Genomic DNA, 26786 nt, shown 5'->3' with positions numbered 1-26786 from the left:
CGAGAAAAACAGAGGAACGTTTATCTTAAATTGTTAGGACTACTGCAAAGCATTAAGTTTATGCTACTACCATTTCTGAACTCTTCATTTCCCTTTCACCCAGCCCTTTATTTACCTTGAATCCCCAAAGGACTAATATTGCCTCTCAATGCTGGCACATGATGGTACCGGTGTGGCCTTGAACTCCTGTACATCCAGTGGTACCTGCCAATTTCCATTTCTGGTCTGGTGATCACTGCCAATTTTAGGTGGTAAAAAGTCAGTGTCACCAACAAGTTTTAGTTCAGTACTTTCAGTCATTTAACTTTAAAAACAAGAGCCCAGAAAAACACACTGTAGTTTCAGAACTGAAACAACATAACCTTACAGACTAAGGGAAAAGATTAGGAGGGATGATCAAGAGGGAAATGCTCACACAGGTGTTAAGAAAGGTTGAATAGCTGAAACTCTACCTAGGATTTGAGTTAAAACACATAAGGAAGGGTCCTCTATTCCTTACCCCCACCCACTCTCATGTCTCCCTCTCTTTGTCCATGACAAAAAGCTCTGCTCCAGCAGAAAAGGAAGGTAAAGTCATGGAAAATCACGTTACCTGTTTTTTTAAAAAGACTCTAATGCTGTCAAAGAAAAAGGTTATTGCTTCATGTCAAGGTAGGGCAAACACAAAGGTTTGCACTGATACTTTCTTACATTCAAAAAATAAAAGTTTGGTTTTATTTCACCTAGGTTTATTTCACCTAGGCTCTGCTCACATCAATAAATCTGGACCAAGTGTGTTGAAAATTATTTGTTCCAGGTTCATGGCCAAGAAGAGCAGTCCTGCTTCTCCTTGTCTTTTCAGAGGAAGCCCAGCAACAAGGCCCCACATGCAGTAACTCACCTCACCCACTCACACACTCATGGCACACTCACTGGCACAGGGTTTCTGTGCTCCTGAAGAGGCAGGAAACAGCATCAAACCACTTCTGAGCCTACTTGTCCCCACTGCTACCACTATGGCCTTGTCAAAGCTGTCAGGGTGACACTGACAGACCTTTATTTAAAATGCACCAGAGTCCCCCTCTGCAGTGGCTAAATGAGAAAGCAACCATCATTTCTGGCTGAAGGAAATCCAATTCAGCAGCATTTGGGCACGTGGAGAACGTGAAGGTTGTGAGGATGAAAACCCCATCTCCTGTAGACTAGATTAGAGACAAATTTCAAGGGGCAGGAGAAGTAGAAATGCCATAAATTTCTAGCCTATGAGGGGCTCAGAAGGTCCTGGACCCAGTCCCTCTCATATGGTTTTGCTGCTTGTGCAATGAGGAGTTTGGCACAGCCACATTTGCATATGTCAAGAAGAGAAAAAAAATCTTGGCCTTGAATCCAAATGCTGGATCTAGAGATTTAAACCAAGAATTTGTTGGTCTTCTTTAACAGCAAACAAACTCCAATACTAAGAGTCTTTTGGGTTTTCTACATAAATTTAGCATCAATGGCTCTCTAAAGGATACTTTATGGCTTGGTAATTTTCCCCTCTCTGCATCTCACACACAAACCAGCAAGCAGGTATCAGTAAATCTTCCACAGACGACATTATTCTGTATTGTGTGGCTCATTCTTCCTCTTAGGAAAGACAAGTTCCACATCTTATGAGCATAACAGAAATCAAAATGTGTTGAAAGTACTGTTCCAAAATGACTGCACACTCTCAGGATGATATCATCTCCTTCTGCTCCGAGAGGAACAATCCTTCTTGGGAGATCACAAGGAAAGCCATAAAAATGGAATTGGATACAAAATGGAAAACAAAATTCTTTGCTAGTACAGCATACCTCTTCTCCTTCTCTGCCTCCCCAATGTCTGCCTCCTGCCTTTTTGAGGCTACTTACTGGACACTGGTAACAGATTCAGATTATTTTTTTTAATTAAGATTAAAAATAACCAGCTGCAAAGACTTCTGAAAAGAAAAGAATTATTCATTTGTACTGCAGCAGCATCTAAGCCAAACATTCCATATCAAGAAGATTTTATCCTGCTAGCTTGAACCCACAATTTGAGATTTCTCCTGCAGTGGCCACAAAAAGCACTTGTTCAGAGCAGCAGAGCAGGCAACTCCTTTTCTCCCTTAGCCTGGGGGAATGCTGGTGAAGTCACCTGTCTGGTGTACAGACATCAAACCCTGAAACACAGAGACATCATGTAAACTTTGTAGCATCGTTTCTGTAAGTGAAAATATTCTATGGAGTTGGTTTCTTTAATAAGCAATTTCTGGTTTTGCAGTAACAGGGCTCCTTTCATTAGCAGGCAGTTCAAACTCCATAAGGAATCTCAGTTTTTCCACTGAGCACTGGCTCAATGGAGCGAGCCACTTAGCAATGGCTGTTTGGTAGCCCTTAGTGCATGCCTGGCACGACCTTTGAAGCTGAAGGGTATTTCTGGGTGACTTTGCTGGGACCCACCCAGGCCCACTCATGTAAAAACACCAGGTCAAAAGCTCCCAGGCTTCAGTGGTGTAACAACTGCTGCTCACAGTCCATATCCATTGGAATTTAACTCTGTACCCTGAATCATTGGGAAAGGAGAGAGGCTTGAGGGTGTCTTTACCTTTTGCTTTTTGAGTAATAACTGCACTAATTGCATTTCCTGGTCTAGGTTACAATTTGCTCCACTCACAGCCAAGCTCGAGGCCTCCTGTCAGAACCAGGCTGTCCTCAGTCCTGCACAGACACAGCAGCTACAGAACTGACAATGTTTCCATGTCACACCACACAGGCACATGGATGGTGACTGTGGTGTTCAATATTCATTGGGATGAATCATCTTGCATGCCTGTAATCAAACTCACAGTGCTTAACATCCTCATGCTTGCTGCCTTTATCTTTTGGTTTTAGAGGAAACACAGTTTTGATATTCATCTGTCTTAGCTGATGAAGCAGTCCATAGGAGCAAAGAGAGGGTATTTTTGGTCACTGATGATCTGGTGATGAAAACCTGGACAAGGAGCAAGGCTGGGCAGAAAATGGGGAAGGGTCAGAGTAACTGAAGGAGACCTTCCCCCCCTCTTTGCCCCCTTTGCTCCTGCTGCAAAATCCATTGTGCACACACAGTGCCATCTGGGTTTCCCCACCCCCGTTACCATATCCCATGGCACATATGTCTAGGTTTTCTGCTTTCATGAGGTTGTTCAGACCAGTATGAGTACATTCTCCAAGTATTTTTCAACCCCCTCCTATTTAGAAACCAAATCCTATTCATTAAAACCTAAATCACTAAGCCTGCAAAATTATTATCCCCAGAATATCGCGTGTCCCAGATTCTCCCAGGGCTGGACCTCTCTTCCTACAGTCGTATTCTTCAGGGACTTATGCTTACAGCAGTTATTGTTGTCAGTGCATCTGAAACACCAATCAACTGCTTAAAATGGGGGAAAATATGCAGTGTACTAAATATGTTTGAATGTCTTGACAGCTCTGATACCACTGTGTGAGCCTTCCATTAGGTGGGTACTTTGGAAATTTTGGTGGATGATCATAACACATATTTAAAAAAATACTTTTTTTTCCAATTTGTTGTAATGAAAAATACATCTGTGATGCATCAAAATGTCACAAGCTCACTGTGTAAAAATAACTTTACTAAAAGTGAAATAAACTGCCTGACAATCCATTCCTTTCTCACATTGCACTTTAAAGCTGCATTTAAACACAACTGTACAACCATGTACAATAGTGTAAGACAAGCAAAGTATTTTCTTTCTATTTTTGACTAGTATATACTTGTCTATTTAGAGCTTAAAAGCTGAAACATGGCTTCATATACCATAAAAATAATAAAGCTCACAGCTATTACTAACCACAAGGTCTTCTTTTATCAAGAGAACATAAGCAGGGAAGAGCCAATTAAAAGGGACCTTTGGTACAGCTGCTCAAACTGGTCTTCATTATTCCTCAGCAGAGCATAGGCAATTTGAACATCATATGTATTCATATAAGGAACCTGAACCCTAGTATCAGGGCTTTCTTCCATCCTGTGTGTAATTGGTGAATTCACCATGGTCATCCACAGTTGGCATTTATTTTCTTTTTTTCTTCTTTTTATTTTTTTTATTTTTATTTTGCAACTTGGTACTATTTCTCACAGTTAAATGAAAAAGGAAACTTCTTGTCTCTGTTAATGTGTATCAGGATCTATATCCTTCGCTGCTGATGCAAAACGGCATTTCGTTTTTCTTATTTATTCCACCTCAGTAAATCTGCCTGCCCAGTCCTCACATTTTGATTTAATTTAATGCCTGCAAGATAAACCCTGTCATTTGTAATAATTTGTAAACCTTCATCTTTAAAATGCATCCAATCTGTCCTGCAGCCCTGCAAAGTATCTGTTAAACATTTTGCTTCAGCTTTCATGGTGTTTTCCTCTGATAAGGGCTGCTGATACACAGCATAAAGCTGACTTATTCCTTATCTCTATCAGCATGAGGGTTGTTCCAATTCCAATTAAAAAAACTGGGACAGCAGCCACTCATCTGGGTGCAGAGAAACAATGTCAGATAAACACTGAATCCATCAGCTGGGTAGTACTGCTGCCTGAATCAGGCAGGGGATTCATGAAAATTATTAAATAAATAAATAAAGATAGCATGGTTTAGGTGTATACAGTTTAGGAAATTTAAAAAGTCTAAATAATTTTCAATAATTTTCATTTATCAATCTGTAACTATTCATAAAGCACATCAGCTTGTGCAAATTGTCTCAGCTACACTGCAATCCACAATAGTTGGCTGTCCACATTTGCCACAGAGACAGAAAACACAACCCAGTACCTGTGTGGCACCAGTGCTCATGTATGACTGCTTTGGGTGCTCAAACTGAAAATAGACCTCGCTGCTCATGACAAGTGTTCCAGCAGCATTGCTCTCCAGGGTTCTCCCAATGCTGGGAGACCAGTACACAGACAGCATGTAGTCCTAGCCCAACTTCCTTCAAGCATTTATTCCACAAAACTGCAGCACATCATCAAGAAGGTCCTTGCATTGAAAACACACCCTAGAAACAGGCAGCTTAAAATTCTGGCTAAGGGAAAATACCTCTTAGTTTAAAAGCACAATTTGCTATTAAATAAATGCAGATACTTTCCCAGAACATGGCAGTGAAAAGCATACTGAGTGTGAACTTGAGTACCCAAAGCAGAATGCTCATGATCTTCCCTTGCTCAGTGCTAGCAATACCAGCAACTCCCAAACCCCTTCAGATGGTGGTTTATCTCCCTAGGCTTTGCAATTAATTTCTAGAAGGAAGAGTTAAAAGACCCTGTGATAGGACTTCAACTGCTTCAAGCTGTGGCAGTTGCCTTGAAATCACTGGATCTAGGGCATCTCACAAAGGATGGCCATTACCAAGTCCAGATAGGATCTTAGAGGAAGAAGAAAATGTTGCAAGGCTGGCAAGCATGTGAGCCATAACAAGTAAGAGATGTAGTCCAGAGAGTAAATTAAATCTTCTGTTCTGTACCCCAAAATAAAGCAGCAGCATTTTCCTGAGAGTTTCTTTACACAGAGAAAAAGCCCATTTTCCTCCACAGGAGTTGCTGGTGTAAGAGTCCTATTGAAAAATTCTGACATTTGAGAGGTACATGATGCCTGCTGAGCCCATCTGAAAACCCAACTGGACTCGACAGATTTAGCCCTTTGGAAAACCTGACCCTCAAAACCAAATACGTCTTCTCCATGACCACTTCACAGCAGTAACTTTGCAGGGGATCTGGTCTATTTGTTTTGCTATAGAAATTAGGAGTAGGACTTTCAGCTTTCTGCATTTTAATTTGCTGTGAAGCATATTGAGAATTTAAGTGAAGAGAAATACAGAGCATACTGTGAGAGATCATGTGCTACTTTCAGGAATCAGAGAATCAGCAGGAACAAAGCCTACAAGTGTTACATACATATACTTATGTAACAGATCCAAAGTATAAAATTATCATAGAAAAAATTAAGAAATTGTGGTAACATTGGGATAGGAGGCTCCCTGCTTGCATTTGATGAAAACAACAGATCAACCTCCTTGACTTGGAAGCAGATTTACTGTTCTACATGTTGTTCTTTCATCCTTGCCAAAACAAAAGGGAAGCCATAAACTCATCATAAACACACTCAGTAACACATTTTGTTTTGCGCAGCTGCTAATGCACACAGATAACTTTCTTTAGTGTTCATTGTAACATGAATTCCATTGGTTTAAAAAAAGCTCCTCAGTCAGAAGAAAGAATTGCTATAATTTTTGAAGAATGATCTATCAATTCAAGGTGGTTTTATAGTCAATCTCTTAAGGATATTTTGTACATTAATTACTCAAAATTGCAGTGAGGTGGGTTATTGTCCACATACACTAATGACTTTCGGAGTTTAATCTCTCATCAGTGGACCTCCTTTTGTGAAATCCCTAAGGGATTATGTAGTACTATGTCTAATCACTTGACAAATTTCATTTACTTGAAACTGAAGCTTGTTTTATATGAAGTGTGTAGCAGGAGTCAGATTCAAAGCAGGAAAACAAAATCTGTTACTGGACACTACCGGGATTTATCTTGTTTATATCTGAACTGTTGAACAATCGATAAAAGAATTCTGCTTGGGGAAATGCACTAGTTGTTTATCAGCTGCTTAAGCCTATGAGATACTCAGATGAGATACTCAGATTGCTTATAAACGATACACAGCAGGTTAAAAAAATGTACTATGGCTCAAGTAAAAAGACAGCGGAAATTTAATTTTGTGGCTGCTGTACCATTCAGTTAAAAAAACCCCAACAAACTGCTATGATCTGTAGAGTACTCTGCTACACTGAAGAGGAACGGTTATTTGTCACAAATTATACAACAGAGAAAGAAAATATTCCTTGCGAGTTGAATTTATGCTCTGAACTTCAGCACTCCAGACCAGACAGAATCAACCTGTGAAGCTGGGATGGATGAAGCACCTCTCTTTCAGCGCTGCCATCTCCCCACAACAGAACCACTACCATGGAATTGTTCTCTCCATTAAGCAGTAATTCTCAGTGATTAACACATCCTGAAATCGAATGTTGCAAAACTCACTGCATTGTTCTCCCTTATCATAATGCAAGCAGATAGCTACCAAAGTAAAATCTGCCAGATGACACCACAGAAAAGGAATTTTAAAAATAAGAGCAGCATTTGGCATGGAGCTCACTACACGAAGGTTGTGTGACATTATAATCTATTATATGTTGTTATAACCTAGGTCTCCCACACTGCATTGCAAAGCCTTGCTACATGGCTAGTCTCGATGAAAACACCAGATTACGGCTCCGAAAACAACATGCAAACACACAGGCACACGCTACCTCTGTAAACCAAATTAACCAAAATCTGTCAAAGACGCAGCAATAACGAGACTTCTTTTGCAAGCATCATTTCGGGTAGGGTTAGGACAGATTCAGAGCAAATACAGACGCAGACAGAAAGGTTGATGCTCTATTAATTTGTTGTCAAGCCATGCAGGAAAGGACGGCTGAAAGCCCGAAGACGCAGTAATGATTGTTTAAGAGCTATTTGAAAAAGTGACAAAACTGGCCTAAACCTCTTTAAGCCCCCTGAATGAAAAGATTTAAACAGGCTATTGTTAGACCCCTGGGTACCTTTTTTCTCTTGGCTTTGTTCTGCATTTTCCTCCGCTGCAGTTTCCATGGCTGGCTTCATACCATCCACCAAAAATGCCGCCCCCCCTCCCCCCCCAGCAAGCACTTTTTCTCTTCGCCTCCTTTCTCGCTCCCTTCCGTCTCCTATTTACAGCGGCGGTGATTGAGCGGCTCTGTTCTCCCCTACAGTAGATTACAGTCCTTTCCAAAATGCCAGAAAAGTCTTGTCAGCTTCAATTTCGCTCCGCTGACTGGTCCACGAGGAGCTGTGCCAGCTCGCTCAGCTATACGTCACCAGGGTCCCCAGCTATAAAATAGCCATCCTGTGCCTCGCCTTGCCACACCGCGGGGATAGACAGCATCACCCGATCGCGCCCCCTTCCTCCTGCCCTCCGCTCTTCCCCTCTTTCCCGTCTCCCAACAAACGTTAATCAATTCTCCGGGTAGTGAATGGATTGGTGACACCGGGAGGGGAGATGCAAGGGAGAAAGAAAGGAGCCCCCGGCCGCGGTGAGGTGAGCCCCCCGGCCGCCGTCTCCAAGGGGAGTGCACGCCGGCACACAATCACAAGGCTCCCTTTCCCATGGGACCTTGTTATTATGCTTTGCATTTTGATTTATTCCACATGCCCTCTGCTCTTTCAAGGGGTGGGGGGTGATGGGTCTGCTCTCTCTGTTTGCTTTCTTTGCTGAGAGATCCGCTCACCCACGGTAAAAGACTGTGTGAGAGAAGCATAAAAGCAAAAGCGGGCATATATATGGATGTACATGGAAAATTTTAATTCTTTGTTTGACTCGTGAGCACAATGGGGGGAAAAAAAGAAGAAAAAAATATCCAAGCAAGGAGACAGGAAGCTGGTTCAAGTGAGCTAAAATGCACGTGCAACACTCTAAAGGATAAAATGTTTAAGAAAACACAACTTGGGCTTTAAAAGGAGGTCTGCCACTAGAGACCTAAAGCCATGCTTGGGAGTGAGCACAGAGTTGCTGTTCAGCACGTTTGATCACTCCCCTAAATCCAGACAGACTGCAACATGATCAAATAAGCTGCACTTGGGAGCAACAAACTCAAGACATGCCAGCATTGCACTGCATGAGGTGACTTTAGGTGTCCCCAGCCCACTCTTGTGCTGGGGAGCCACAGAGCAGGGCGACACCACACAGGGATATTGCTCCCCTCCCAAAACCCAGGACAACTGACACATTTAAGGCTGCACTGAGGCTAATTAACCTTGCCTGTCACTTTGCTTGTCTCAATGCCTTACAGTGCAACACACTGCACAGGGCACAAGTGCCCAAAGGCATCCCTTTGTGTGTGTAGGATGGTGGAGCAAGTGAGGTGTAATGGCCTTTGTGGTCCAGCCATTGCAGCCAGTTCTGCAGCCTGCAAAGATGCCCAGCAGATTCAGCAAATGCTGGGGATGTCAAAACCTACACCCTGCATGTTCCCTATAACAAATTCAAACAGGAGAGTGGGAAGAGGGAAGCAGTCCAAAGATTTGTAGCTGCAATTTAGTCTCTTCTGGTTGAAGTTACTACAACCCACAATTTTGCTGTGCATTTTTATTTCTAGATGTCAAGTGAAAAGCACAAAAGCCTCAGACCCAACCATTAGAGAAAGTTCCTGTGTCTTTCAAGTAATTAGTGCACAAACCCTCTTCTCTCACCACAGCTAACACAGCTGTTACTTTGCTTTGGGCATAACTGCTCAGACTTCAGGCTCCAGCACAGCTGCCAGGAGGTCTTGGTCACATCCTACGGTTTCGTATCACAGCATAAAAACTTGATGTCAAGCATTTACCTAAAATGCTTCCTTGAGTCCAGGAACAGTCTGCAGTTGAAGCTCCCACTTCAGCAGACCTCTGTGTAAGCAGGATGATGGTAGTAATTTGTAGATGGCATGCAGTATCCTCAGGAGCCAATGTGAGACAAGGGGTTGGGTTCCTGAAGGTAATCAAATCAGTAGGCACAGCAGAAACCTCAACCCAGGTGGCAAGACATACTTCCCCCACCTTCCTCTCCAGTGCTTAGACAGCAATCCACACACAGATTGAAATCCCTCCCCAGCAAGACCATGCACTGCAAACACTCTCCCTGAAACAATCAGCCAAAATATGAAAGCATGGCTGATGTGTTTGCTGTATTCTTCTAACCATTACTAAAAGTTGTTGGTATAACAATTATACAAAGAAAAGGTTCTCTGAAGAGTGGGGCTTTTTCCCCATTTAACATCAGTAAGACTGAAACTCCATACCACATACACCCTCCTTGCTGAAAGTCACATGAATTTTAGTAATTGGTCAAAGCACTTGATTGCTTCTGACATAAAATTCTCTTCTTGGAACACCTCATTGTGCAGTTGCTACTTCTGTCACAGTCTAGATCTCTCTTTCTTAATGATCTTTGCTTTTAGACTGGAAGGTCTAAAACCTTAAAAAGCTGAAACCTCCCTTCAGATTATCCTAAGTTACAAAAGGCCTGCTCATAACCTAATTCAAGTGCACTTATCAGTATAAATACACAGAAAATACAAACATAATCTGGAATTTCCTTTATTTAAACAGAAAATACATTAGACATAACCTGTGGTTATAGACTGTCCCTGGAGGAAACCCATGACTGTAGCCCTCCCCTCTTTACCAGTGAGACCTACTCCTTCAAACAGCTGCATGCTTTCCTACCAGTGAGCAGAATTTTAGGCAGGCTCAGGACTTCATAGTTTGTGATGTTTCAGAAACTCAAAACTAACAGGCTTGGGAGACTATTTCCTCAACTGTTTCCCCAGAATAACCCCTTCCCCAAACAGGCAATGAAAAATCAGTGCACAATACCAGAATCTACTTCACAAGAACCTGAACTGAGCACTTCAAAAATCATCAAGCACAACTATTCAAAAGCATTAATCCTACCAACTAAATCATCCCCTAGAAGCTCCAAGTATATATGAGTGTAAAATTCTCTCCCCTCCCTTGTTACTATTTTCTGGATTGCTGCAATGTATGACAGGTTTTAAGCAGTTATCATATTAAGTAATTTCTTGATTTTCAAACTTTTACACCATCATTGATAAATACAGCAAATAAAACAAACTATACTATTTCCTCCAGTGCTAACATGATCTTGTGCTTTAAGCATTAATCTCAGCCAGCAAGTTGTCTCATTCAATGTTCCCTCCCTTAAACAGATACATCCTTGTCATAATATGTGATGAGACTGGGAGATATCAAGTTTATGCCTATGTCAACACAGCACAAGATTAAGCCACAAAGAGAAAAAAATTTAAAAACCCCAAAACTTTTAAGACTGATATTCAGAAAAACCTGCTTATACAGATCAAGCTGATTTAGATAACCAGCAATCAGGGCAGGCAGCTAGTTACATTTGAGAAGTTCAGCCCAGCATTTTGTTTTTGCAGAACAAGATAAAAGTGAAAATGAGGAGAGGGGCTGAGCAGCAAGGGTTTCTGCTGCTAAAGCACAGCTTTGAGCCTACTGCCAAACCTCAGGATGAATAGCAGTGGAGGAAAGTATGTGAAGGCATTGCTCACCAAGTCACATTTACTGCAAAATAGTTAAAAGAAAGGGCTTAAATCTATTTTATCTAGGTATTAAAAAAACCCCAAAACCACACATTTAATCATTTTGCTCAGTCAATTAAAATAGCACAATTGCAGAAGTTAAAAAATACATTAGAATCCCTATTCTGTTCATGTGCCAGTTTCTTTTGAACATCTATCTTTAATGTCACTGAATCTAGTTTACATTCCTGCAGGCTGAGAAGCTCTACCATAAGCTACAGCAAATTCTTCACAAGCTTTCAGGAGATGAATACACACTTGCCATTTCTACAAAGGCTTCACAGAGCTGTAATAAAGAGTGTTCTCACATAGCTGAAGAGCAATTTGAGATTATCTATGAGATCCAAGATTCAGAAGCTAAAATACAGAGACTGTCCTTCAAACAAGACTGACACACAGTCCAAACAACTAATTTCAAAGATGACTTGTAGAATACTTTTTCTTTTAATATTTAAGAGAAAGAACAAATACACGTGAAGCCACTTGGTGCAATGTAATTGCTCGTGTTCAGCTTTAAACCAGTTACCAAAGACTTGCTTATAAAACCCAATCCAAATACTTATGCAAAAGCAGGCAAACTTTCCATGTGGATAAAATCAAAGCATGACAAGTTTTCAGTTGTGCAGAAGTCATAGATCTTGCAAGTACCTTACAAAAACTTAAAAATTGGGGTTCACTCTTTCAGATATACTAGGTTACAGGGAAAATGGAATCCAAATTAACAAATAACAGTGGGAAATCCCTGCACTTATACCACAGTATAAAACAGACATGAGTCTGCACTGCACTTAGGGGTCTCAGTCTCACATTTCTGTGAGGAGAGGCAAAAAAAAAAGGCTTAAGCATGGATAGTGATTATCTCTGCAGCCAAAGAAAATCACTGAGTTAACCAATGGAGCTAAGTCCAGGAGTAAGCAAACCTTAACCGTGTGAAGATGCCAGTGCTGTGACTCCCTTAACAAAGCCTCATGAAGATGTCAATGACTGCTGCCAAGCTAAATGCCTGGTGACAAGCAGCAGGCAAAGGAGATGTCACTCACTTGTTGGGGTACGTACAGTTCTCTGTCCAGCCTGCCTGTTTCCAGCTGGACCACTACAGTTACAGCCACGGCTGAGAATCAAAGGTAATAAACAGCCCAGATCCAGAACATACACCAACAGCTAACATTTAGTTGGAACACAAAAGGAAAAAACAAATCCCTTAGAAAGTGAGCAGATGGTTCTGTATGGCTTTTCCATAGCTAGGTCTCATCAAGCTCTAGTCTCAAAGATAGCTGTAGAGATGTTAAGTCTACCAAAGAAAAAAGCCTGAAGAGCTATAACGAAAGTCAAAATGAAAGAAAAAGTTGATGTCTTCTTAAGCAGGTGAGAGCTCCATTTCCACTTATGAAAGGCAGTCAACAGCACAGAAGGAAATAATTTTTAAAAGTGATGGATTTTATTTATCTAATCTAAGGGCCTTAGTAACATTTTCCTGGGTTTTAGAAACTTGCATTTAAAAGAGAAAAATCTGGGGAAAAGAATTCAAACCTCTTGACAGACAAAATACAGGACTCTCAACCATTCCAAAGACTTCCAAGGAAAGGCAATAAAAATGAAAACAAAATAGGATACATCTGAAACTAAACTGGAATCAACATGACCTCTTGCATCCCTCTCCTGTGAGGCTGCCTGGAGTAGCACCATCCTTTTGGCAAGCCAGAAAAAAATATGGTGACAAACTAGAGCCCATTTAGACTACAGTAGAAAGAGCATGGAAATACAGAAAATGAAAGCAAAGACTTCCTAGCATCTCCCCCAGGAGGAACTTTCATTAGGCAAGTGTTTAGAGCTCCAGCTCCAGTGGCTGTCCTCAGCTTCTACTCCAGCTCCACAATTTTACGGCATGATTTTTGTATAAGTGTACTGCATGGCAGGTTTCAAATGCTTTAACTTTACAATGAAGTAGCAAAACAAGCCTTTGAGTTACCCAATCTCCATAGATTTTTCTCTTCATCAGTGGCAAGGTCCTCACATACATGACTAGTACATGAAGCCTTCAACAGTACTTCAAATGCTCCTCCAGAATCTTAAGGGCTATGTTTTTGACTTTGGCACACATAACCACCTTTTTTTTTGCTCCCTCTGTCCATCACAACTGAAGGGAGATTCTCAGCTATCATACCTTTGCCTTGTAGTGCAGCAGGAAAAAAATGTGCTCAAGCCTTTTGTCTTTGTTGCCTTAATTCTGCACTTTGAAGACAATCCAACATACTTAGCTTTTGCTGTGAACCCTCTTCTCCAATATTGTTGTCAAAGCTTACTGCCATCTCAGGAAACTAACTGGAGCTTCTGAATACTTGGACATACTGAAATAGCATCCTAGATATTTATGTCACACTTGCCAGCACTCAAGTAGAAGTGCCTCGTGTACTTGTAGAAGAGCTATTTCTGCCAGCAATTTAGAAGGCAGCAAAGGTATCATTATAATATAGTCCTGTTAATACAGCTGTTCCATCTCAAAACACAAGAGCTTGACACAGGCCTGGCATTGGGACGCTACCTGTTGATTTCTTTTTTTCTGTCTATAAATAAGCATCACTGAGTTCAGCCTTGACACAAACTTAGCCTTTTGCTCCACAAAGTCACATTTAATCAGACAATTCTCTGTTAACTTTACATCCAGTTCTGATTTTCAAAATTGCCCTCCCACTCTTCGCATAGGCTTCAGCATCCCACCTACAATCTCTCATCTATTCAGTGCTCGTTTTGTTCTTCAGTCTTGGCTTCAGTCCAGTCTTTTCACAAAGCATGGAAAAAAGCAGGGAAATAAAAAGAAGTGCAAAATCCTACAGCTCCCCAAAAAGAAACCAGGGGCACTCATTATAGAAGGGTACCTCACACTGCACACTGGGGGTACTTGGGGAGGGACAAGGATGAAGAATCCTCCTAGAATGTCACAAAGGAGTCCATGCATAAACCACAGATGTAGATATGTGTGTGTATGTACACATGCAGAAAACATGTATGTGTGCATATTCATATGTATATGAAGAAAATGCATACAATTATATATGTATTTTTATTGAACAGTAAACCATATGAGCACCATTGGAACCACTATGAGGCATGCATACTAATTATTTCCTAGAGTCATGCAATAGGTATTCAGCTTGATAGTGAATGCACAGCCATCCCAGTGTACAGACTGCTACAGACTCCTGCAGCTCAAGGTTTCAGGGCCAGGAACCAAGTTAGCCAAGATCAGACTGGAGTTTGCAGCACAGCTAAGCCACACCTTGGGAGCACTGTTACCATTTTATCTCAGTATCCCAGGTTGAAAAATCAGCACCACCGATCCCAGGCTCTGCCATACACTGCTCCTAGAGCAGCTCATGGATTGTTGGGCAGTTGTGCATCAACTTTTTGAAAAGCCCACTGAACTCAAAAGTCAAAATGTTGAGATAAAAGAAAGCATCACAATAATGATTGGTATCAGGTACTGAAATTCACTGTTTGAGGTTTCAGCACCTTGTAAATCATGACCTGTAGCTGTTTCCCCAAGATAGAAAATTCTTATTCTAGTGTAATTAAACTATACTTTGGAAAGATCCTGGACCAGTTCTGTCATGCAGTGCTGGACTGCCTGTTGAATTGCAAATGTAGTCTCTGTTCACACATAAGACACTAGTCATGAAATCCTCAGTTAAGACACTAACGAAACGGTCCCCAATTAATCACTGTATTCTTTGCAACAGCAGATATCCTCATTAGGAAAGCAGCAGGACATTAACAAGTCCCATGTTGAGAGTGTCCAATTAACTCATCGACTAAATATGTGCCAAGCAACTTCTCCAGTCTAGGTTTGCAGTCCCCTCTTTCCAGCTGCAGCGATTGGGATCCCAGTCATGTCGAAAGCAGTGGTTCTTTTGCACTTTGCAAAGCCTTTGAGAGCGCCGCTGTGAACAGCCAACAACGCTGCTCAAGTGTTCTACAGGTCTTTCACTTGAGCCCACAAAAAGCTAAGTGTGCACTCACGGAGTTCAGCACAATTAAGAAAAAAACTCCACCCCTCTACCTTTGTAAACAAGGAATGACTTAACCTGCTAACAACGAGTGTGGTTGGAGCTCCGTCTGGATCACGTCACGCCTCAATTTTTGCTGAACCTCAGCAGTGGGTGATCCTGCATACAAAGTGAGCTCTGAGACAAAAGTGCTATAGGGTGAGTTAAGGACAAAGTAGCAGCTTTCAGCCTGGATTCCCAGATAGGCTGTCAAGTAAAATCCCTTGCCAGGGCAGGATTATTCCCTAGAGTATATATTTCCAACACTTTGTCTTGCCTAATTTTCTAAGTGTCTCAAGCTTGGAGTCTTTCAGTGTTTGGTGAGAAGAGCCGCTCTGTGGCCCGGCAGGTTTTGAGGCTTGGCACAAAGGAGGGCTTGCACAATGGCCAGGGCCCCACTGCAGTCAGTGCAGAAGGAGCAGGGTCCCAGCCTCTGAAATGGCCTCCATTCCTGCTGCCTGAAAACCACTCAGACTCTCTTTTGAGCAATGCCTAGTCACATCCCCATCTCTGTTTCTTTCCAAACGTGACACTCACTTGTTTTAAACAGCTGAAAGACATAATTTCTGCACTTTGTCATGACTCAGAGTGAAATTCATCTAGCATCTACTTTTCTTTATCTGTTCCTTGCATCATTCCCATCCTGTTTTATTTCTACTCTCTGGTTTTCAGCACATTTGTAATCATTTCTCTTGCACTCACCGCTTCCCAGATGTAAACACTAAACATTTTCTTTGTGTGCTTCCTCTGGAGACACTCACATCAGTTATTGAAAATGCCCTGGGCATTTTTGATTTCTGTAGTACTACAGACACATCTTCCATATATCTCACTACTACTGATTCCTGAAGTACAATTATCTGCTCCACCTTTATGCACCATTTGGAGAGGAAAAGAAAGGAGCTGAGGAACCAGGGAAAAGGATAAGGGATGTATATATTGAAAAAAAATCCCTAAAATTAAAACAAGAGAAAAGCACAAGGTAGAAACAACACCCAAGGCTCTGACTAAGGTTTTTTCTGCTGAAGAACAGAAGAAGAACACTATGTAGAAAAAAACTACTATGTCAAGTGTAGGTGGAGGTGACCAAAGGCATGTTGCTCAACATGGGACATTGCAGCTCAGAGACTTGCCCACAAGTTGCAGAAAAAGACCATAGTTTCTCATGCTCAGCCAAAATCACCCAGCCCAAACTGCTTGTTCACAAGGTTATTAGTACAGGGAAGAAACTGACCAGCCACAGCTTTAAAAGTATTTATAAGCACTTACTTCCACCCATGGTCTTAGAAACTAATTGTGTGTTCAAGTGTAGTACATACTTCTATTGCAGACAGAACATCACCAGATTGCAAACACGATCAAAAGCCCATTTTCTTAGTTTAATTTGCAATTAGTACACTGCAGGTTTATAGAGCCAAACAAACTATAACTGATTTTTCACTGCCACTTCAAACTGTTTCTAAGCAAATATCATAGCAACATTATCAGATTGTCAATTTCACTAAAGCCCAAATTCTCGACAATAAAAAACCACACACATGTTTAAAGGAAGACAGAAAATGTATTCCTGAGTAAACTGAGCATCTCCCTAGTTCAGGACCAACAGGGTCCTGGGACAAACCCCATCATTTAAAGACCTTTTCACAACTTTAGGACAGAAGGGAAAAAATCCCAAATTCTAGGCTTTTATACATATCCGTCAGTATTTAAAGATTTTTAATGCATACCAAACACTGATGAATGTATTTATTTCAACCTCCAACATAACCATATAGATATGGTAACAGACTAAGTAGCTTTTCACAGACTCCCTTCTGTTGCATAACCGAAAAGAAAAAACTCTTTGCCAGTTGCAGCATCCCCCATTTCCCAAGCTGAAGGCATCTCTTTACAGAGGGAGCTCAGCACCACTGCCCTGCATGTATCAGCAACTTGGAAAGGAACCGATGGAGGCCTTGTCACGAAAAATCTGTAATTTCAGCTTCAACTGCACTTAAAGTGAACAGAAAGTAGGTGTCCGTGTTACCCCGAGAGGAACCCCGGGCCAGGGGGCTGCGGGATGGGCGCTGGAGGCCGGTGTTTGCAGCCGCGGTCTCTGAGGCCGCCCCAGGCCCGTGCCCTGGCGGGGCGGGGGGCCCGGGCCGGGCCGGGCAGGCGGCGCCCATGGGAAGGCGGCCGGGCCGGGCCTTCACGGGTGAGCGGGCTCGGCAGCCGCATTCAGAGCACAATGCCCGCAGCCGCGCTCCCACAGCACCGGCCTCCCCTGCTCCCCGCTTTTATCATCCTTCATATCTCAGCGATGACAGGCCTGAAAGGGCTTCTGATGGGAAATGTGCTTTGAATTAGCATATTTCCCCCTGCATACAATGGAGGCATTAAGCTGCTGCGTTTTGCAAGTCCAAACAAAAGCAGCCCAGGCTGTTTTTAGCAGCACTGTTTGAAGTTTTATTCCTCCTCTCCTTCGCCAGTTGCAAGCATATTTAACAAATTTTCACTCTTTCTGTAAAGAAGGAAGCACAACCGATAAAATCTTATTATTTGATCGGTTTCAGACTTTTAAAAGACAGTCTTTCGATAATTCAAAGAGCAGCACAGTGTCTGTGCACTGCTTGCACTGAACGGCAGCCCAGGGTCCCCCCCAGAGAGCTGGCCTGGCTGCCCTCAACACTGACACAGACCCTGTCATCGAGGATTTCAGAACTCAAATACATTCACGACAATCCATCAGAAAGTGTCTTGTATTCAAAGCTAAATTATACCCCCGTATCCTGGACACATTTTTTAAAATACCTGTTTTGAAAATGAGAAACTGAAGCACTGTGCTGTAAGGAGGAGCAAAAAAAAGCCTTTTGTCCATCCTGGAATTATCCTTTGGTTTAATGGGAGAGCTGAACCTCAGAAGCATCACATTTACGAAATAGTGAATTTCTATTTACCCAGGAAAAGAGGGCAAGAGGAAGGAGATGAAAATGATTTCAGCACTGAAGAGGAGGAAAAAGCACTGCTGCATCAAACCATCTTTGGGCAACAGCTGCCAGGAGAATAAATCTACCTCAGCTCAGTGTGTTTGTCTGTAATTGCTCATTAACACAGTTGGACCATTACGAAGCCAGTTTGTGGTTTTCTTGGTAAAGAGGCATGTCTGCCTTCCTCCTACATTAAACAGAATTTCCTCTGTGAGGAAGACATAAGATTACAAAGTCAAAATGCTTAGAGGAAGGGTTTGGTGGTTTGGGTTTGGTTTTTCTTCTTTTTCTTCTTCTTCTTCATTTTCCCTCTCCCAAAATTTCCACAGTATTTATGTAATCTTCTATATGTGGCACAGCTAAGAAGAAAAATCACACTCCTTAACAACATGAGATTACAGCAGAAAAGCAGAATGCCAATGAGATCCTAGGCAGGCAGCTTGCAAGTGAGGTGGATATAAAAGCTCTTCAGAAAAAAGCCTGGGTTGCAGCCTGCAGAAGCAGTCTTGTAGGAGAAATGCCTGCTTTGTTCAGACTCTTTTTGTTCTGTTTCAGGAAACTTTCCTGAGGATGAGCATCCATCTCTCCTCCTTGATTTCTTCTGCAGCAAAGCTCAAGATACTCAACAGTGTCTGCTGTGCACAAGCACTTTGCTCTCAACCATCCCCTGCCATGTGCCAAGCGCCCACGCAGCACCGTGCTGCCTCCCGCAGAGCGCCAGCCCCTGCAGATCTGCACGACCTGGCAGGAGAGGCACGTCCCCACGGCAGTGACAGAGCTGCTGGCACTGGCACAGCACCGTGTCCATATGGCAGCTGCGCAGCAGCGACTGAGGTCTGACTGTGGACATCCTCCTTCCTCCAGCAGGGACCCTCCCTTCTCCCCACAAGATACTCTGCAACACTGAGTGTCCACAGCCCAAGGGTCTGACCCCTAGTGACTCACACTCTTCTCTGATGCACCAGCTCTGCCAACTTGACTCCCTGGAAAGCTTTTTCATAGTCTCCAGTAGCCACAGGTTCACTTTCAATGTGTTTGTTCAGAGGCACTAAGGAATCTGGCTGGAGAGGACTACACATTATTTGGCACCACAGCCTTTAAAGGCTGGACACGGCTTTCCCATACTCTGAGGCATTTCACAACTTGGTACCAAAACAGCAGACAAGGCTGCCATGTTACCACAGGAAGCTCTAATGTCAAAGAAAAAGGAGAAGGGACTTAAGAAACCCTTCAGAGGCCTTCATTAGGTCATTAACAGATGGGTGAGAGTAACAAAACAGTCTAGGCTGGAGAAAAGAGGAATTAAAGACCAAAATGGAGACTGGTTTTCTCATTCACACTGGAGTGAGAACTTCACTTTGTAACCAGTCCTTCTGAGATGAGTCCTTTGGAATCAAATGCCATGACAGCTTGACACAGAAAATGAAATAAAACAGATCTCAGCTCCATTCACATATACTTTTCCTTATCTCAACCCATGACACTTGTGCTACATTTTCTCTGCATTACCCAGTTTAGAAGGGCAGTGGTTTTGGTGGGCAAAAATCTCAGCAATGACATTTTAGGATTCTCAGGAATGAAGGTCTATCAAAAGAAACTTCAGGTAAAACAGTGTCATAACTTTGAATTTAAACCAAGGAAAGAGAAAGCTGAGAAAAAAAAAGCCCTCCATGTATTTAGAAATACTATGTCTCACCTGCAGAATTTCTCCAGCATCTTGGGGTGTGAAGAAGAAAGGAAGTGAACGAACTCAGACCAGGGTAAAGCAGTGCCTTTCATGTTGCTGACACCAAATGGGACCTGTTCATAGCACTCCCCAATCCAGGAAATATTCTCAAATTTCCTTTATTCTTCAGAATCCCTGGATTCAGACCAACGATGAATGCAGAGCACATGCCGCCATCCGCTGTGGTGTTCTGGCACAGGGCAGCACCCTGCCAACAAAGGCACCACTCTTCCTTTCAAAGAGCCCCAGAAAGAGCCCTCTGTGCTCTCATGTGATGAGGCAGGCTTTTACAACTTGGATCACTACAGGGTATTGAACTCTGACAGTATGCTTACTGAGGGTTTGCTTGCTTTATCTCAGACCTCAACAGGTATGTGTGATATCTAAGCTAAAATAAACCAGCCTCATCACATTCATTTTGGCATCATGAGTCACTATCTTGCTGAAACAAAACTACCTTCTCACCTCCACATTGAGTAAGTGCTATTAACTTTTCCAATATCCCACCTACTGCTGTTTTCTACTGTGCAAGTGCACAGCATAGAAACATCTCAGAATATGCTTCACGCTTCAGCATTCAGTCAGAGGAGGAAGACACAGAGAATGCAGGATATACTATGCCTGCTCCTGTAGGCAGAAATAGTTTCTGGCCTCCTATATTAATCTCATGAAAAAAAAACAAACCCCAAAACTACTGGCACTCACACAAGAGATTGATGTGCTATGAAGCAGGACAAGCTCCACACATTTCCTTTCCCGTCCTTTTAACTCAGCCTAACAAAACCAATTTCAAGGATCATTACTATTTTTGCTACTTTCTAAACACTGTCCTGACTTGGGGTGTCAAGGCAGAGGTGATTTTCAGTCCTTTCAGGAAATGGTAGAAATTTGCTAGTCTGAATTTTCTGCTCCAAATGCAAGAGTCCCAAAACTTATTCAGACACACAGATGTTAAAGAAAAAAATACTATGGCTTTCAAGTTTGTCCTTGGAGAGAGGATCAGGATCATAAAACAGAAAATTCCTTTCAGGTCAAGGTTGGAAAGCAGAAATGCCAAATACTGAAGAGCTGTGCCACCAGCTACATCACAACGAAGATCGGAGAGTGATGCAAGCAGGCGTAGAGCAGAGTGAGAGAAGAAGTAAATGCTTCCCCACATCATCCTACTGCATCCTAGCTGGAGTGCACTGGCTGGACAGAACCCATGATTCTACAGCACTGCACTTTCCACAGGGATCCTGCATGCTCCCAGACATGCTGCACAAGCTGATCCCAAACCAAGGAGAAATAGACTGTGTTCTGCTCCAGAGGGGCTTTCCTCACAGAGCTGTACCACTGAAGCCAAGAAGCCGAGGAATACTCAAGGGCCTGGATACTTATAAACCCCTTTCTCCCCAAAAGATACATTCCTCCTTTCTTTCTGCCTATGCTCTATCTGCATGCAATGTAACATCACTACAGATGCTGACAGAATTTTATCTCTCTTCTAAATAGATCAAAGAGAAAAAAAAATATGTATGTGTGTGTGTGTGTACATATATATATATATATATATGTGTGTATATATATATATATGTAAAAGAATCCCAACTAAACCAAGACATAGCAACTAAGTATGTGGGATGCCCTACAGAAGTGAAATGTAATTTTTCCACAGTTTGAATCATCTGGTAGTGTTATGCTGATCCTTTCTCATAAATATTGTTTAAGACTTTTCTTTAAGGACACAAAAGAAATACTGCCAATACAAAGTGGGCTCTACTTCCCACCCCTGCAAGCTGAAGCACTGTTATGGATATGCTCTGTAAATAACACCCTGTGCAGTCACACAGAAAAGAGATTGCACCTCTAAAGCTGAGCAGATACTCAGAACTGCAATGGAGAAGGAAGACAAAAAAGCAGTCATTTGCATCTTAAAATATTTGTAATTTCTGTTTCACAAATCAACATTTTAAAAAATACTGCTTCTCAGTGCTGGTGTAAGCCCTAAATTTAGTGACATGGGGAAAGAATTTCTATTCCCCTACAGTAAGAATTACAGAAGGTGTTTCTGCTTCCATTTCTCCTTTGGACCACATTGCAGCCTGAATTTAACCACTTTGCTATACCAAATTGATGTATATGTAAGATTAAAGAGATTAAAGAGGAAAGTATGTTTTTGCTTGGAAACATGCCCTTACAACACAGTGTTGAAAAATTAAGTACATAAAGTGAATAGACTATTCTTTTGTGTTTGCTGAGGTACTTCACAAATGTAGGACAGGAGAATTGTCCTTTTTGATGCATAAACTAAGCCACAAAAATTGTTTTCAGAAACACTAAAATCACTTTATTGATCTTCCTCAGTATGTGCCTAGATTTCCAGATGGACTCTTAGCTACAGGAGTCAATTAGATACTACAGATATCTTTAAACTTAACAAATTATCTGAACAGAAAATGTTAATAAAATAGGTTACCATTCATGTGAGCAACATCTTTAAGAAGCAGGAAAGCAACTTTCAAGTTATGCTCAGAGGAACATTTCAGTAATTCTTTGAATTTTTAGCTAAGCTATTTCTCATTCCTTTCACATTATTTTTAAAACTTTGTAAAAGTTTTCTAAACTCTGTATGCTAATTAAATTCTAATCCAATTCACCAACCAGATGTGGGCAGTCATCAGTACTCTTCACAAGACTGGTGATTCAAAAAAAAAAAAAAAAATCAAAGTTGCTTCAGTTCCTCCTTGCAAGTATTTATGTAATATTTGTTGCAAGGGAGCATTTTGCTCCTAACAATGTATCAACCAGGGCCAGAAGCGAGCAGCACAGGTTACATTTCTACCTCACACTGAGTTTCTCCTCTCAACAGTTTTTGTATGATTTCCTGTTTATTTTTGTTTGTGACTAAATGCAACATCAAAAGCATGAACTATTTTCAGCTACAACAGCAGTATTTCAATTCTTACCAATTTACTTGACAACGCTCCTTTTTAAAGAGGATTTTACAGAGAAGCAAATGGAAATAGAGTTTAAAATGTGATTTGGTTAAGACTCACACTGCACTTAGGAAATATCCATACAGCACGGACAACTAGAAACTATGACATTACATTTAAACACTGGCACCCAATACTTCTCATTAGCATCCTTCTGGAATTCTGCTCCTTTTAAGAAGTTTCATTCTTTTGCTTTTAAAATAACTATGATTTCCTAATACATGATATGCCTGAAACGCCCTCTGACAAGCTCTACCAACACAGTCAGATTTTTCCCACTTGCACTTTCACTTTGTTTGAATGCATGCATTGTCAGCCTCCTCTGCCTCCACCTCTACTTTCCTACATTATGTGCAGCACTCATTTGTTTCAGATTATAAAAAGCACTAGGACTCTGAAGCCACTCAAAAGAAGTTGCCAGCATATGGGATCTGTGGGAAATTTGATCCAGCAGGTGAAATAAGACTCAACTTTAAAACTGATAAATAGAAGTTTCAGATATTATTACTATAGAATTAGTTGCATTTTTCCTTTTACAGTTATGCAGAAGAACTGTGGCCACTGCCCTTGCAGAAAACTGCAAGAAACCTGGGTGTTTTTTTTGGTTTTTTTTAGCACTGAGACAGATGGCCCTGGCTTCAAATATAGAAGACCTTCCTACACAAAACAGAGGTGCTGGCACATGATACGTGGGTGAAGGATATTCTGGATACTTGCCTGGGAATGTGTGTACCCAAGAGGTGAAATAGTAGGATAAGAGAGAAAAAGGAGATATAAAAAAAAGCTAAGAAGGAAGAGGGAAGAAGGAAGGAAGCACCAAAGCACTGGGTTTAGAAAGCATGGTGAAACACATCAGTGACAGAAGAAAATGCAAAAATCATCACTTTCTGAGCAGATGGGGAGTGCATATGCACCTTTACGTGGGGGTTCAGATTACTGCATTGGTCACAATTTCTGAATAATAAATGAGGCTTGAGATTAAGAGCAAGAAATGACTGTAGATGCAGGAGGTGGCAGAGCCCTTCAGACTCCACCCACCTCCCCATGAGTAGGAAAGCAACACTTCAAGTCCTGCAGCAGGCAAGGTCATGCCAGACCCTCAGTGGGTTCCACCCCACAACTGGACCACGTCAGGACCCTAACTGGAGGCTCTCCCATCCAAGCAGCCACTCCTGGCAGTCCTGTTCTTGCTCAGTCTTCCGCCCCTGTCGCCTGTCACGGCCCTGGGCTCACGGTCTTTGTCTCCCTCCTGAATAACTCCTCCTGCTTTCAGCCTGTGCTTAATCCTCCAGGAAACCTCATTCTCCAGAGAAGAAGAGTGCTTCTGTACGTAATCTCCAGACAGCAGCTGTGACCTCGGCGCCCAGAAAGGCGATCATTGTGCATGGCTGTGGTGGCAGGGGTGAACTTCCCCTCTCCCCCCTGCCACTCATTTAGGGGCCGCTGGAAGTGCGCTGTCACTTTATACGTGCACACTGCCAGCAGTGATTTTCTCTGGCAGCTGTGGGTACTTGTCCCTTCACCCTCATTGCAGGCTACCCTCAGAATCTGCACAACCATCTATTTTATTATTTTTTATTTTGCTTTTTAAGGGATTGAACTTCCCACCTGCCAACAGAAGGAGCACTTGTTTTTTGCATTTGGTCCTCGAGGCTATGGCAGTATTACTGAAAAGTGACTTTGTCCATTTTTAATATCCAAAAATACAGAACAGCTGTGCTTTCTCGAAGTCCTTTTGTATAAGAGTGGCTCTGAGACAATACTAAATTCAAGGCTGCCAAAGCTCAGACCTGAATGGCCTGAAAAATTGCCTTTTTTTTTTTGCTTTTTTTCTACTAGCTCTCAAGACACACTATGCTACCAGCATGTCAGTAAGGCAACAGGTGTTATTTTAAGACAGAAAATTTTGAACAGTGTAATTCTTCATGGCAGGCTTATCAACCTTTTAGTACACTCAGCTTTTATTACTCTGACACAAGGCAAACTTACGTAACAGCACAGTGCGTGCTAATTTACGGGATAACAACATGGATGTTGAGTTTGGAACACTGCACTTTTGTTTCAGACTGTGGATATTTCCCATACTCCTAAGAAAGGCATATGCTGTGCAAACACTTTTAAAAGCATCCAAGTGGAATTCAATATATTGAAAGAAGCTAAAGTACTCTGGAGTGATTAACAAACATGCTTCAGCAGAATGGCACAAAAGGATAATTAAGAACTAAACCCACAGAGATACTGAGACAACTTAAATCTCTCCAATTTCTTCTGCAATTGATCAGAAAAGCTCACTTGCCCACTGATGGTGTACAGACAAGTGTAAAAGTGGTTCCAGATCACTGCCAAGTAACTACAAACCTTCCCATATTCTAATGCAAACCCACACTTTTGGAGGATTTAAGGGCTCCTGTATGGAGACAGTGAGGATATATGTGGCCTCAAAGCTAAACAATATCCCTTCTCTGATTCTGCCTAATGTTTCTTCTTCACAGGCAGAAGAGCACTGGAAGCCATCCACCCAGAATGCTGGTCTCTGGCAGAATAAGAGTCAGAAGAAAAGACAGAGGTGTCTGAAATGGCAAAAATGCCAGGGGAAAAATGATGTGACTTCTTAGTTTTCCAAAAGTAGCCTGTTTGACTTATCCTTCATCCCAGAGGACAAATACAAAACTCCTCAAGGACAAAGAAATGCCTTTCTCCTCTAGCTCAATAGAATTTTTCCAGACTCTGCCTATGCAATTCAAGTCATCATGTCCCCACTGAGACAACACAACTTTAGTGAAAGGTAAATGGTCACCATTCATCTTAGCAAAATGGATCACAGCAAAATTATTTTCTTTCCTCTGGCCCTTCCCAAAGTCTCCTCGTCACTCCTTGAAACATAATTGATATCAACGTCTTCCACCAGAAAAGGAAAACAACTAAAAATCACTTTCAGTGCCTTCTCAAAGGCTAAGAGAGATTTTCAGGACAGATTTTACACACAAATAGAACTACTATTTGAACACCTTTAAAACACACTTTCCCTTCCCTCATTGGCTAGAAATATATTTAACAGAAGTACATGCACACACACATTCCTGCTAGCTATGGCACACACCTTCAGTACCAGTGGACCTGATAATGAAAGACACTGCTCCTACAGGCTGGAGAAAAGCTCTCAGCTGTAAGTCCACATAGGTGAGCCATTCCACCTATGCCTGCTTCCCTCCTCTCTTTAAAAACAAACAGTTGTACACTACCTGTCACATTAGTGCCCACACACAGGCTTCCCTGAGTATCTGAACATTTATATCACAACCCTTTCACAGAGGAGGTACCCCCAGCCAATCCGCATGCTGAGGACCCCATCCCAAAGTGACAAAAGACTGCAGGCAGCAACATGCCATGAAAATTCACATATTATCATGTACAATCCGTGAGTATCAGTGGTACTTCAGGCAGTTGGCATCCGCAGTGCCTTCCTCATCAAGTGCCTCACAGTGAGTAAGCAGCTCTAGGGCAGAACTGTAATCTCTGCAGATGCTGTTTGCCTGTCTTCATCATGTCTACACAAATGAACATATGGCCTTCTAGCACAAGGCCAGCTTACACAGTCATTAATTAGATATAATTTCAGCCTGTTCAAAGTATCTGATACAAAAATCTGTCCTCTGGCAGGAATGCCCTTGTGGTATAGAAACTTTGTCTCTTTCTGAACTGACTCATCTGATGAGGAAAAGCAACAATTTTGCTTGTGACTAGGGAAATATCTGTTTATTACAAATGCAGGTGCAGCAGTGTAAACACACCTGGACTTGCCAGTGGGCTTCTTCTCGCTCTCCCTAGTTCTCATTACAAGTAGAAGATGGGCACTCCTC

The 26786-nt window shown here is 42.0% G+C and overlaps 1 protein-coding gene across 10 annotated transcripts in view; it reads right to left on the bottom strand.

Annotated features, from left to right (window-relative positions):
• GPM6B (glycoprotein M6B) overlaps positions 1-26786 on the bottom strand; it is a 107321-nt gene that overhangs the window by 24688 nt on the left and 55847 nt on the right. For 4 of the 10 annotated variants that reach the window (XM_077173046.1, XM_077173061.1, XM_077173043.1 and 1 more), the window contains exon 2: positions 116-235. The exons of 2 other annotated variants lie outside the window; for them this stretch is intronic. In XM_077173046.1, coding sequence (XP_077029161.1) covers positions 116-235 — 120 coding nt within the window. Of the gene's footprint in view, positions 1-115; positions 236-7637; positions 7882-26786 lie in introns of those variants that run through there. 4 more of the 10 variants (XM_054654439.2, XM_054654440.2, XM_054654436.2 and 1 more) reach the window with 2 other exon arrangements.

This window comes from Agelaius phoeniceus, chromosome 2, assembly GCF_051311805.1.
Source record: "Agelaius phoeniceus isolate bAgePho1 chromosome 2, bAgePho1.hap1, whole genome shotgun sequence".
In the NCBI taxonomy this organism is placed as follows: domain Eukaryota; kingdom Metazoa; phylum Chordata; class Aves; order Passeriformes; family Icteridae; genus Agelaius; species Agelaius phoeniceus.
The sequence above is the reverse complement of the archived record's forward strand: the minus strand, read 5'-3'. Positions and strand labels throughout refer to the sequence as shown.